At 36.5% G+C, this 14,556-nt stretch overlaps 1 protein-coding gene across 2 annotated transcripts in view; it reads right to left on the bottom strand.

Annotated features, from left to right (window-relative positions):
- LOC133663380 (collagen alpha-3(VI) chain-like) overlaps positions 1-14,556 on the bottom strand; it is a 124,656-nt gene that overhangs the window by 1,497 nt on the left and 108,603 nt on the right. For both annotated transcript variants that reach the window (XM_062067805.1, XM_062067806.1), the window contains 14 exons: positions 13,855-13,917; positions 13,336-13,398; positions 13,148-13,180; positions 13,036-13,072; positions 11,970-11,981; positions 11,407-11,900; positions 11,234-11,336; positions 8,872-9,573; positions 8,243-8,345; positions 8,110-8,165; positions 7,549-7,803; positions 7,396-7,470; positions 5,511-5,570; positions 13-186 (listed from right to left, as the gene is read on the bottom strand). In XM_062067805.1, the coding sequence (XP_061923789.1) occupies positions 13-186; positions 5,511-5,570; positions 7,396-7,470; positions 7,549-7,803; positions 8,110-8,165; positions 8,243-8,345; positions 8,872-9,573; positions 11,234-11,336; positions 11,407-11,900; positions 11,970-11,981; positions 13,036-13,072; positions 13,148-13,180; positions 13,336-13,398; positions 13,855-13,917 (2,230 nt within the window). The remainder of the gene's footprint in view (positions 1-12; positions 187-5,510; positions 5,571-7,395; positions 7,471-7,548; positions 7,804-8,109; positions 8,166-8,242; positions 8,346-8,871; positions 9,574-11,233; positions 11,337-11,406; positions 11,901-11,969; positions 11,982-13,035; positions 13,073-13,147; positions 13,181-13,335; positions 13,399-13,854; positions 13,918-14,556) is intronic.

The following is a 14,556-nucleotide window of genomic DNA, read 5'->3' as shown; positions in this document are numbered from 1 at the left end:
CATTTGACCTACCTGCATTGCCACACGCCCTCACACACTGTTCATGGGTGTCGAAGCGGTTCTGGTTTCCACCACAGCCTCCGTACCAGAAGCGCGCACAGCTCTTGCTTGGAGCGTCATAGTGCCATTTCAGGACAAACTTGGCACATGTGCCCTCTTCTTTGGGAAGCTGGCACACATCCACTGCTGTAAAGTAAACACAATCAGTATTTCACGTGTAAAAGTACTGCAAAAATGTGTATTCTTCACTCAGTGCCTTCAAGATATAACTTTTCTTCACGACAACACAAGGTTAATTTATGAATATGAATATCATTTTTTAAGGCTCGCATGGCTCATTATTACATTTATTATGTATTATATTTATTACATGTATTATTATTGTAATGTTTATACATTACAGGAATGTAACGGTATTGTAGATACCGCGGAATTGCGGTTTCATAGTCTTCACAATATTGCCGTGACGTGTGACAGTATCAAACGAAAACTTGGTGAGTGTAGTTTTTTCCTGGCGCTTTAGTGTTGGCCGGGTCTGAAAATGAACTACACCTCCCAGAATCTTCTGCGCAAGGTGGCGGAGTGGAACACCGGAAGCAGTGAAATGTGTTTGTACTCAAAATCTGTCCATAGCTGTTTGAGTTATGTTGCTAACAAACACCCAAGCAACCACATCTTTGGCGGATGTAAGAAAGTCTGCGTTCTGCAAAGCAAAGCGCGCCACTTTTGTCTCCAGCGTTTCCAAGACATAGTGCCAGTCAGTCACGTATGGAGCCAAAACACTGCCAGTAAGATTTAGTATCAACATTTTTTTTGACACAGTACAAAAACTTGTATTGGCACCCAAACAAGTTTCGGCAACAAAAAAAATACAAACATTGAAAACATTTTTTTTTATATGTATCATGACATGTTTTCAATGCCAAATTTAGATTTTTGTACACTTTTATTGTTTTTGTGTGCTTCACAGATTTTTATTTTAAACTTTTCCTTTTCCACATTTGTTTTAGTGTTTAAAATCAATGGCATGGATTTGACATGGAGGGCAGGTGCATGTGGGTGGGGCTTGGATTAAGTTTACCCAGAAGCAGTTTTACTCGACTTGGGCTGGCAAGTAAAACACCGTAGAAGAAGACAGGAGGTCCGAGGGACTCTAAATCAAGTTTAAGTTCAATGATATCTTTGTGTTATTCGGGCCATACTTTCAAAATGTTGTATGAGTAAATTGAATATGCATTTCTAAATTATTCATGTTTGTCTCGATATAGCCTTGATATTTGGCGAAACTCTGTTAGGAACAATGCTTTGTCACATTTCTACGTGGAGAAAAAAGAGCGTCTCTAAAACATTTAACACCAGACATGTAAAGTTGGCGTGACATAAGTAACTAAAATGTGTGTTAAATTACAAGACTGCGACTATCCTGATGTTGAACGAGCCCCGTGCGGTTCTTTGTCTTGTTACCCGGAAAGAGAGCCTCAATTCCTGGCTGTGCAGACCACTTAATGCAGGGAGCTGTTTTCAGCGTGTGTAAATACATAAAGCCTTACATATTTCCTTTCTATTCTTAGACCCAAATAAGTTTACTTGTATCTTATTGTACGTCTTATTGCATTGTACTGTCATATATTATTTTGACTTGTATAAATTATTAAACAATGTGCTGAAACTACCGTTGTTGTGATTAATTTCCTGCCTTAATTAATTGCAAATATTTCAAAATAGGGGAATATATTCAGCTATCCTAAATGATATTCCACATACTATGTACATGTACATTTGAAAATAAAACTATTAACAACAGAATTTAAGAAACAATCATCAACTGCTGTATTGCAGAGCTGAGGAATTATTAAACATTAATTCAAAAGATAGCCTATCTTTTATATTTTAGGACTTTTAGAGAAGACATTTATAATCACATTTACTTAAAAATATCTTTAAAAATAATATATCAGTAGTACTTTGTGATGTTGCTGTAATTAATTCAACAACTTGCTTTTTAAAGAGAATCATGTTCCCCCTGTTAAGAATAACAATGAATTATGCATAATAATAAATACAACGTTTAATAAATAAAAGCTATATCTTAATAACCTTTTAGAGCTGAAATTAACTGGGGGTTTTTAGAACCAATTTTGAAAGTAACGAACTTGACCAGAGTGTGCTTTACGAATTAGGTAAGTAGTCAAAAAGTCATAAAAGTAGTTCAGTACGTTATGTTTAAAAATAAGATTTCTCTCTGAGGAGGAAAGAAATCTGCCGACAGCAACACAAGTAGGCCTTCTCAGGATAAATGTAAAAAAAAAACTTTGCTTTTTATTATTATATTTTAAAGCCTTTTTTTCCATAAACCATCACCCACAAAAAATATTTGAAGCCAGCGAAACCAAACATTAGTTTGTGGAGTATTTACATTATTAAAAGTTATATAATTTGTTAACTTTTCTGAGAAAAATAATTTTCCAGACTGATATAAAAATGTCCACGGTGGAGCACACTGCTTCTCATAAAGTAAAAGTTGAAAGACACTAAAGGGAACATTATTGTTTTACACAAGTTGTTTACATTGTCACTTTAAAGGCACCCAACTATAAGTTTTTGTTAATAATTGCTTGAAACAATGGATGTTCCAGCACAATTCTTTGCACTTAAAAATAATAATAAATACAATTTAAACATTTGAGGATTATGTTTGTTTTCAATTACAGTTAGTGTGTTAATCCTAAACATTCCTACCACTTCATGTTACACAATATGACATTTTTACCATCCTTTTTTTTGTACACACACCACAATAATATTGTACCATGGCCTTAATACCGTGACAATGTCGTACCGTAAGATTTTTATACGTTACATTCCTAATGTATTATAATAAGTACATGTATTATTATTGTACTATAAACAGTCTGTGTTATAATTATTTAATGTATTGTTACTGAACTGTACAAATATCAAAATTAGTATGTGTATGTGGGCATGTTGCGTGTGATCTACTAACACTGCGATTGCTATTCATAACTGCTGAAGACCGCCTTATTTAAATAAGGATTTTGCGTATTTAAATAAGACACTCTATCATTTACTGCACATTCCTTTTATCATGCGGATTTTGCAGTGTTTTCAAACAAGCTGCAGACATGTACCACTTTTATGGGCATTTCGGAAACCAGCAGTCCTGTCTCCTGCGGTGCATCTACAAAACCCAAAACCAGTGAAGATGGCACGTTGTGTAAATCGTAAATAAAAACAGAATACGATGATTGCCAAATCCTTTTCAACCTATATTCAATTGAATAGACTGCAAATACAAGATACTTAACGTTCGAACTGGAAAACGTTATTTTTTGCAAATATTAGCTCATTTGGAATTTGATGCCTGCAACGTGTTTCAAAGAAGCTGGCAAAAGTGGCAAAAAAAACTGAGAAAGTTGAGGAATGTCCATCAAACACTTATTTGAAACATCCCACTGGTGAACAGGCTCATTGGGAACAGGTAGGTGCCATGATTGGGTATAAAAACAGCATCCATGAAATGCTCAGTCATTCACAAACAAGGATGGGGTGAGGGTCACCACTTTGTGAACAAATGCCTGAGCAAATAGTTTAAGAACATCATTTCTCAACCAGCTATTGCAAGGAATTTAGGGATTTCACCATCTACGTTCCGTAATATCATCAAAAGTTTCATAGAATCTGGAGAAATCACTGCACGTAAACAGCAAGGCCGTGACCTTTGATCCTTTGGCGGTACTGCATCAAAAAACGACATCAGTGTGTAAAGGATATCACCACATGGGCTCTGGAACACTTCAGAAAACCACAGTCAGTAACTACAGTTCATCGCTACATCTGTAAGTGCAAGTTAAAACTGTACTATGCAAAGCGAAAGCCATTTATCAACAACACCCAGAAACGCTTCGCTGGGCCCAAACTCATCTATGATGGACTGATGCAAAGTGGAAAAGTGTTCTGTGGTCTGACGAGACCACATTCCAAATTGTTTTTGGAAACTGTGGACGTCGTGTCCTCCGGAACAAACAGAAAAATAACCATCCGGACTGTTAAAGGTGCAAAGTTCAAAAGCCAGCATCTGTGTTGGTATGGGGGTGTATTAGTGCCCAAGGCATGGGTAACTCACACATCTGTGAAGGCACCATTAATGCTGAAAGGTTCATACAGGTTTTGGCGCAACATATGTTGCCATCCAAGTAATGTTATCAAGGATGCCCCTGCTTATTTCAGCAAGACAATGCCAAGCCACGTGTTACAACAGCGTGGCCTCATAGTAAAAGAGTGCGGGTACTAGACTGGCCTGCCTGTAGTCCAGACCTGTCTCCCATTGAAAATGTGTGGCGCATTATGAAGCCTAAAAAACCACAACGGAGACCCCGGACTGTTGAACAACTTAAGCTGTACATCAAGCAAGAATGGGAAAGAATTCCACCTGAAAAGCTTCAAAAATTGGTCTCCTCAGTTCCCAAACATTTACTGAGTGTTGTTAAAAGGAAAGTGGTAAAAATGCCCCTGTGCCAACTTTTTTGCAATGTGTTGCTGCCATTAAATTCTAAGTTACCCCGAAAGGGATAAGCGGTAGAAAATGGATGGATGGATGATTATTTGCAAAAAAAAATTAAGTTTCTCAGTTTGAACATTAAATATCTTGTCTTTACAGTCTATTCAATTGAATATAAGTTGAAAAGGATTCGCAAATCATTGTATTCTGTTTTTATTTACAATTTACAAAACGTGCCAACTTCACTGGTTTTGGTTTTTGTACAATAGAAACCACTTTTTTTTTCCAGTGCGCTCTTGGGAGCTGGCGCGGCACTGACTGTGAATGTGAAAAAGAATATGTATGAAAATGCATATTGCAAGAACTTTTTTTCACATAAACTAACAGCATTAAAAAAAACGCCAGCAGACATCAAAACGTATCAATTGAATTTGATTTAATCAGCTCCTTAAGTCATCCAGCAGCTATAAAACTATAAAAGGATGTTGCTAAATAAACGGTATGTCTATTATTTATTTATTTATAACAGTACAAATACGTTGAGTGTTGGCACACACACGTAGGACGGAGGGTTCTCTGTCCATCATCGGCTTTTTTTCACAGCCCTGTGCGTAACTGTTAGTTTCCGCATACTTTGCAGACACAGTGAAAAAAACGCTAAACAGTGCTCGCAAAACGGTGATTACAGTTGATAAATCACATTGTACAAGCTGTATAATATATGTGTATCTTTTCCTCCCAGTATTGTGGGCGTTCTGATGATCACCATTTATTGAGGATATTTACAAAGACGCAAAATGCGCAAAATGAATTGCGCTCCTTATTCTGCTCACTTAACAGACACAAAACTTCTTTGCACACATTTAGTAGATCAGCTTTGTGTGTGCTGTCAAGTTGGCACGTGTTTTATAAAACGTAAACCTTTAGTAAATCAGGCCCTAAGTGTTTAAAGTAAATGTTATTGTAGCTGTGATGAAGGGAATTAGCTTACTTTTATCCGAGTGGATCTGCACCTTTTCAACCTGCTGCCCTTTATGGTCAAGTTCTGACACTGAAAACACATTTCAACAAATATATCAATATAAACATATAATATACAATATACAATATATACATACCCATACAATATAAACACATACAGCATATACATTCATGTCAGTACTGATTGCTCTCAGACTGCAAGGAAAAGCTTAGCTCCCCTTAAAATGTAAAAAAAAAGGTCAAATATGTTTACATTTCATTGACTAAATATGCGCTAGAAAGCATTCAACTTTTGTTGAGAATCAGCTATTTATCATTTCTTCTCATTCGTTGTGGTTGTGTCACAGTGCATTAAACAGTGTTGAAGCTGAGCGTCCATTGACTTCATTGGGGAAGCACAGAGTGAGTTGCTCCACTGCAGCCAAACTGGACAGTCATTGAATAAATGCTTGGCTTTGTCCTGCCCATCGGACGCTGAGAGTCACTGAAAGTGTATGGAAAGTATGCGTGGCCTTTGCTGGCCTGAGCGCCGAGCTGCGGCATGATCATTGGATGATATGTCTGAGGCTGAATCTTTTTGTAATTGACAACAAAATTAGTTAATCAACAAGTTTCATTCTATTGCTCCGAGTTGCTAACGAGGATTTTACAATCCTCTAAGTGATGTTTTCTTTGTAAAATCTAGCATCCTTATATATTTTGTCTTTTATTGGACTGGACTCAAGTTTCGAGAGTAGGTGAAAATGAGCTTCCTCAACTTTAAAAACCAGCAGCCGCCAGTGATACATACAGTATGTACTGTCTATACACACATGCAGTATACATATATATATATATATATATATATATATATATATATATATATGTGTTGAACAGTGCTAGTTGTACTTCCTATAGTATTGTTAAGATTGTATATAAATCAGGATTTCTGCAGGTATCAGCAAATGTAAAGAAATGTTTTTCAATGCAACTTAAAACAAATGTAATGCCTATGTTCTACTGCAGATTGTTATCTATAGTTAAAAGCAGACAATTTTCTTTATGTAAACATTTGACAATGATAATTTTGAATAGTTGATAAATGTACATTAACTGTGGCCACATTAAGCACTAATGTAATCATAACATATAATAATAACTATGCAAGTAACCCTTCTAAACGCAATAAACATATATTTCATTACTGTAGAATTTTTTACCATTGCAATTGGAAGGTCAATAACTTAATTATCCTAAATGGGTGAACAAACATAAAAAATCAAATGCATTCTCAATCTCTATTAGCAAAAATTGCACTTCAATACATATTGAACATCTTAACGTGCAGTTTTTTTTACCATAGTTGGAAAAAATGGGTCGGGTGGTTTGTTTTATGTCTTTTTTGTTGCCAATGCCATCATGCGTACATGCTGATGGGCTCATGTTGCCCATTCAGTTTGAAGATAAGCTATTCCTACACAGGGACATTTGGCTTTGGCTTTACTATCAGTGCTTCCCACTACTGATGTCCATGTATTCTGTATGTGTAAGCCAGCGGTCTGACCTGTTCATACCAAAACAAAGACTCTGGATAACTGACAAGTAGCTTCACTCTGTTCATTTAATTCTACTGACATGCTGAGGTGCTGAAAGCGGTGCACAGAGTGAGACTTCTTGTATCCATTCCACAGAGGGTTCTCTGTCCTTGTATCCCACAACACACACGGACATAGCAATTTATCAATTTCATTTGTTGTTCAATTAATTGACTTATTGACTATTGGCCCAGGCCTATAATTGTATGACCTTATTTAACGTCGTAATTAATATTTTTTAATGCCATTTTTTTAAGACCTTAATTTTTGCTAAATCCATTTAATGACTTTTAAATAACCCTGTAAATGTAAGACACTGACCTGTCTGTGGTTGGTCCAGTGGTGTGGTATTTATTGGATTGGTCACCTGCTTGATGGTTCCACTCTCTACTGCCTCTGTAATTGACACATGATTTGTCAATGGTGAAACACAACAACATCAAGTTCCACATTAAAGCTGCTTGGTGAACATACTGGTGGTGATGATGCCTTTGTGAGTGGAGATCATGTGACCATCGGCCGCATAGGCTGTGACCACGGCGTGATATGCCTGACCACTTTCCAAGCGGTCGATAGCAAGCTGTGGGGCAGAAACGTTGGTCTTCAGCACCAATGCGTGGTCACGCAACCGCATCAGCACCACTTCATAGTACACCACGTGTTTGGCGTCTATGTCGTTCCAGCGCAACTTCAGACTGCTGGAGGTCACATTGGACACGTGAAGCTCATCTAATGGTGGAAAACAATTAGTTTTAAGATTAATTAGTAAAGTAAGAAATGTTATGAACTTTATGAATTAGTGACGCATACACATATATATTTTTTTGCATACATATGACAAAGTTTCATTAAATCATCAAATGTAATCCACTATATAGAATATATATTTAACATAAAATAATCATATTCAAATAAATACATTGCATTGAAAACACATGTTATATTATCATATCAAATAAAAATATTTAGTAATTATTTATTTGAATTGTAATTTTAAGGCTTGACAAGCTTTATTTATACCGAACAAAGTATCACCTGCGTGCTTGACTTGATGAGACACTTGATGATGTTCATGTTGATTCTTATGGCTCCTAAAAATCACAGGACATTATGGACATGTAAAAATATGTGCTGCTGTCAATGATGTTATTAGCAAAAACAACCATACTCTTTTGAATGTGACGATGAAAAAGGGTTTTTTAGGGGTTGGTCGCTCTGAAACCACTTGCAGTTTTTGGACACTTCAGCAGACATGTAGAACGCATTCTCCACTGAAACAAACATACAATGGTCACACTTTTATAGTTTATAGTCAACAAAGTTGTTAATAATAATAACAATCAATTTCAAACACATACAAGATATTAATGGCGTATTTTTGCAATTACTGTACAAATATTAATTAATGTGAATGATGTCACAAGAACAATACTCCAAAATGTCACCTATACTGTACATCACCTAATATAAATCACTTAATATTAATAGTAATAATAATAGTTTTACTAATAATATCATATTACTAATACTGATATAATAATAATAATGATGATAGTAATCTTAGTGATAATAATAATATTATAAATAGTTGTAGTAATAATAATAATAATAATAAATAGTGGCAATAATAGCTAAATTACTAAACAGTGGTAGAAACAATAAAATAGTGATAATAATACTACTAATAAAAAAATACTAACAATTTAAGAAATAATAATAATCCTATTATTTACTGGGTCCAAGTACAAAGGTATATCAGAGACAGGTGGAGAGAGGGTGAAAGATGATTGAACTTACTGCTGATGTACTTTGGCAGCAGCTGTCCAAAGTTCTGCAAGTGTTTGTCATAAAAGTGTGAGCTGGTGTCCAGTCTCTTAAAGAAAACGTCTGACGGCTCACTGGCCATGCGTGACAAAACTCGGGCGTCCACAGCACTCAGTTTCTCTCCGACGGCCATGATGACCAAAAAGTAGCCTCTGCACTTGACATCAGTGGCAACACGGACCAGATGTTCCTCCTGCTCTTCCACACTTCCTGTCACAAAGAACATGAGGACTTTCCGAGGACGTTGGAGCGGTGCTTTCTCAAAAACTTCGTCCAAGGTCGACTCCATTGCTGCTGCCAACGAGCGGCCCCCCTCTAACTGGGGTGTCTTCTCCATTAGAAACTTGATAATCCCTTGAGCTGACTGGTGCTCCGTCAAACCGATGTCTACATGGATGGGTAAGCTGGTCTTATTTTGGACGAACTCATAGGGCGCTTGTTGAATGACTGTGACTCTGGCATGGTGAGCGGACGTTGTAGGATTGGAGGACACTTGAAGATGCTCCACCATGTGTGCTATGTAGCGTTTGATCTCCGTAAAGACGGTGGGGTATGTCGTTTCCGAGCTGTCTATGACAAACGCCATGTCGATGTCCACATCTGTGGCGAAAGACCTCCTGTCTCGACCAGTCGCTGGGGGTATGTAATCACACATTTGATCTGGAGAGCAGACGTCTGCAAAGGCACAATGATGGATATTTGTATAGTTATATTGTACATTTAATATCCACAAATTCAAAAGGTACACACTGATCACAAGATGTTTACATCAGTTTGTTAAAGTTTACATTCTACTAATTTCTGCCTCTTCAAATGATATTTAATCTCAGTGAAGTATAGTAAATTACTACATAAATATCATGTTGTGTACATCTGTAATCTGTATTATTCTCCTCTTGGCCTCCTCCCTGACAATGCCTACTCTGTTGTGATTGGTCAAGGGACATCCTCCCACCCCACACCACTCCACAGAGCTGCAAAAAGACACGCTCCCTCAAACAGTATCCATCCATACATCCATCCATTTTCGAACGTTTGACCCTGTTGGGGTCGCAAGGGGGCTGGAGCCGATGCCAGCTAAACTCAGGCGGAAGGCAGGGTTCTCCCTGGTCAAGTTTCCACCTCATCGCAGTGTCAACACAGACAGACAAACAACATTCACACTCAAATTCACACACTAGGGCCAATTTAGTGTTGTCAATCAACCTATCCCCGGTTGCATGTCTTTGGAGGTGGGAGGAAGCCAGACAGATATGGACTATCACAATAACCTGCCATTTATGGTGAAAACGATAAAAGTGAAGATAAAAAAAACACCCATAGAACTCTACCTTTTTGACAATGAGTCTGTCGGTGCATTCAGTCTTCAGAGCCCCCAAAACACTATTCTAAAACTAAGGCTATTAAACGCAATACAATAAATTAAGTTTATGTAGCTGTAGTAGTGTGATTTACTTATCATACGGTTATTTTTCTGTCAGCAATATTATAGACATTATTATTAGGAGTTTTATGTTACAAATCAATCAGATAGTGTTATGATGCGACTTCAGCTTGAACTCTCCCGCGCTCCGGTCGCATAATGGCGAAAAGCGTCATCTTTATTCACCAAAATAGACGGTTACAAAATAAATAGTTGATTGAAATTAGCAGAAACAGGCGAAAATAATGTTTTAGGAACTCACGTCAATCAATGTTCCACCACTGGTTACCAATACGCTCTTCGGAGCAGACATTGAGGCAAATGTCCCCAAAACTACGGGGGACATCTTCTTTCATAATCTTTTCCACCGTTCAGAAAATGTTGACTTTGATTGCACAGAATCCTTGAAATTGCCACAAATGTGCCAGTACTGAGACGACTCAAATTGGAACATGTTTATTTCTGAGTTTACTCCCATAAACACTACAGGACGTGCTGCGGTCTGGCTCGACCTTGTGAAAACGTGGACTGGATTTTCAGTATAGAAATGCGGGTGTTACTGATGGAACGGATTGGATTGGATAATAAGCGCTGACAAAGGGGTCTAATAATTTATAATCATAAGGAATAATGACAGCTAATCCATATTACTATTTATATAAACTCACATTACTGCATATTTATATTGAATTTTTTGTCAATTTTTTGTTTAAAAAAAATAAAAAATAAAATCACACTAAATTATTTAGGGGGCTTAAGAATATTTTAAGGGGGCTTCAGCCCCCCTAAAATAAGCCTAATGACACCAATGGTGAGCAGTAAATACAATAAGTAGTATTGTAAACCAGTGCTGGTGGAGAAGTACTTAGCAGGTGTGCCTCAAAGTTCGGACATGTCTTTCAATGATCTTACCGAGACAAACATGGCAGTTGAGGACTTTGTCCATGACTGAGTTGTATTGTGCACTTCCAGAATTTGGCAAGACGATCACCTGAGCTAGTGCTGTGTTGTTGACCTGTTGACAAAAACAAATAACATATGAGATGTATTGTTGTAATTCATAACAAATGTGCTTTTGTTTTGACCTGCAATGCTCGACTGAGTGCTCGGTCCTCGCTTCGGACCAAAAACAAGGTTGCAATTCCAGCGTCGTGAAGGCGGAGAGCTGCATTGGTCACCGCTTGTGTGTTACTGACTGAGCCCCCCACAAAAAATATGGCTACCTTCCTCATGAGGAAGCCGCTACGCACGCGTTTAAAAGTGTTCTGGGCTACAAAGCTCATGGCCGTCTCTAAGCTACGCTTTTTGTTGGTCTGCAGCGTCTGCAATCCTTCCATGCGTTGAACCAACGCTCGTTTCTTAAGCGCATCTGCAAATCGGACCTCAGTGGTCACTTCACTGTTGTACAGAGTCAACGCAACACGAGCTCCTCTAGGACAGTTGCTCTCAGCTATGGTGATGTCTCGGACCAGTCTCAAAGCCGTGTCACGCATGTTGTTGAAGGCGGGACGGCCGACGTCGTTGGAAGCGTCCAGAGCAAAAGCCAGCTCGGTTGGGTAAAGAGGACATTCCTGCTTACCTGGAACAAAAAAAAAAAACGCAGTAAAATTATCTTGTTCAATTATATATTTGTTATTGTGGGACTTACCATAACAGCAAGCTGGTAGAGAAAGTGAAACAAAGAATGTGATTAAACCAACTCCGTTGTTATCAATGATTACGTTTACATTCACTAAAAAAAACACCCTTTACATTTCCAAAGTAGTTGTTTTATAATTCTACCTCAAATCTTTAATTCCATAGCTGTGTGCCTCCTAAACATTAGGAAGCGATTGAGGTCACTGAGGTCAGAGAATGCTACATGCTAACAGCTACGTTTTACAGCTCAAATAATAACATATCTTTTTACAGGTTTTACATGTACTAATGTTTTAATTAGTGCTCTCAAACAATTCATTTCTTTTAAATCAAATAAATCACACTTTTGAATTGTGATTAAATATGATTAATCACAGTAAATTACTTGCCTTTATAAATTAAATTAACTTTAAAAAAATACCTCAATATTTCCGAATGTCATACAGGAATTTTTTTTAAAATGTTTTATTTGAAAGCACAATGTATGTTGATGAAAAGTCACATCAAGGTTTATTTTTAAGGGAAATTTGCCAGTAGTTAGAGTGTTCATGACTCAATGTGTTATATCGGATCAATATTGGTATCCGCCAATACTCAAGGCTCAAATATTGCTATCACATCGAAGGTGAAACAGTTCTATCTGGGCACTCCTCATAAGTACTGTATGTTAAATAAACACGTGAAGTGCATTTTTCCCCCTTGTTCTTCACTCTCTTTGCTCATACAAAAGGCAACACCATTAGTATAAATGACAAATTAATGATAATTAATGGTGATTATTCCAAATTAACACACAGCAACCGTGCAATTAATCTTTTGATAACATGTATGTTATGTTTATTGTTTGACAGTAACTAATTCTAATTTTTGCAGTTAAAATATGGTTTAATGTTTCATGTCCCATATTAAAAGTGTCTTCATCTTATCACTTATCAAACAAGTAACTTTATATCTGGTTATAAATATAGACTTATTTAATCTTCTGTAGTTTTTAACACAATTCATGTGATTTATTTTTTATTTTTTAGGGAATGTAAAGGTACTGAATTTTAAACGTGTAAAAATCTGATACATACGACAGTTGTCTCTGATCTTCTTGACAAGGTCACATTGCTGAGGAAAAAAGAAGTGATATTGAAATTATGAGTACATGATCTTAAAGCTGTTAGAGTACATTAGAGTACATACCACAACACCTGGTCCTCTCGGTCCTTTTTGACCCTAAGGATTAAAAAAAAAAATTGTGATATTAACAGCTGCACAAAAATTGTGAAACTTATTTAATCAATATACATTTTCACTGGGAAAGTAGATCAATTTGATTTTGTAAAATGTTTAGAAAATATTTATATGTCATGTAAGTATAATTAGCTTACATATGGCCCTGCATATCCAACCTCTCCCTTCTGTCCTGGTGTACCAGGATTTCCAGAGACGCCCTGGAGAAAAGACAAATTAAAACAAATTATGTTTATGAAACTATCATAGTGCATGTGAAATACTGTACTTTATTCATGGTCATATAGTAGTTTATTCATGAACATAGTTTATTTATGGACAAAGTTTATTCATGAACATGCTGTATGTCCCTAAATGTAAATTTTGTTTGTCATGAACAATTACTGTATCACACCACTGTGGAACATACGCTTTAATTCAATACTTTGAACATACTTATACACACCTGTCTTGCAAGTACACAAAAGTCATTCAGTCATTTTCGTGAATAGTATCTTTACTTTTACTCAAGTATAACTTCTCTGTACTTTATACTAGACAGGTGTTTATTAGTGTGCTCATACAATTGAATTTATCAGCAACATATAGTATTTTTACTTTGTAACTACACTGATACATACACACAGCAAAAGTAATAACATAATACTGCAGTTTACCCTCTGTCCACGGTTTCCTCTTGAACCTGGTCCACCTTTGACACCTGCGTTACCAGCAGCTCCCTGTAGTGTTAGAAGAGGGATCAGAAAGGTACAATCGTCATAAATGATGTTGTTAGAAGAGGGATCAAAAAGGCAGAATATTTATAAATTGTATTGTTAGATGAGGGATCAGAAAGGTAGAATATTCATACATTATGTTGTCAAAAAAGGGAAAAGAAAGGTACAATAATCACAAAAGATGTTGTTAGAAGAGGGATCATTAAGGCAGAACATGTATACATTATATTGTTAGAACAGGGATTAGAAAGGACAATATTCATAAATTATGCTGTCAGAAAAAGGAACAGAAAGGTAAAATAATCATACATTATGTTGATAGAAGACAGATCTGAAAGTTAGAATATTAACAAATCATGGTATTAGAAAAGGGATCAGAAAGGTAAAAAATTAACAAATAATGGTGTCGGAAGATGGATCACAAAGATAGAATATTCATAAATATGGTTTTAGAAGTAGGATCAAAAAGGTAGAATTTTCATAAATGGTGGCGTTAGAAGAGGGATCAGAAAGGTAGAATTTTCATAAATGAAGGTGTTAGAAGAGAAATTAAAAATACAAAATATTCATAAATGAAGGTGTCCGAAGAGGAACCAGAAAGCAGGTAGTCCTATAAGAATGCAGGGTTTTCCCTTAATGTAA

This window comes from Entelurus aequoreus, linkage group LG13 (assembly GCF_033978785.1).
Source record: "Entelurus aequoreus isolate RoL-2023_Sb linkage group LG13, RoL_Eaeq_v1.1, whole genome shotgun sequence".
NCBI lineage: Eukaryota > Metazoa > Chordata > Actinopteri > Syngnathiformes > Syngnathidae > Entelurus > Entelurus aequoreus.
This window is presented reverse-complemented; position numbering and strand designations above follow the sequence as displayed.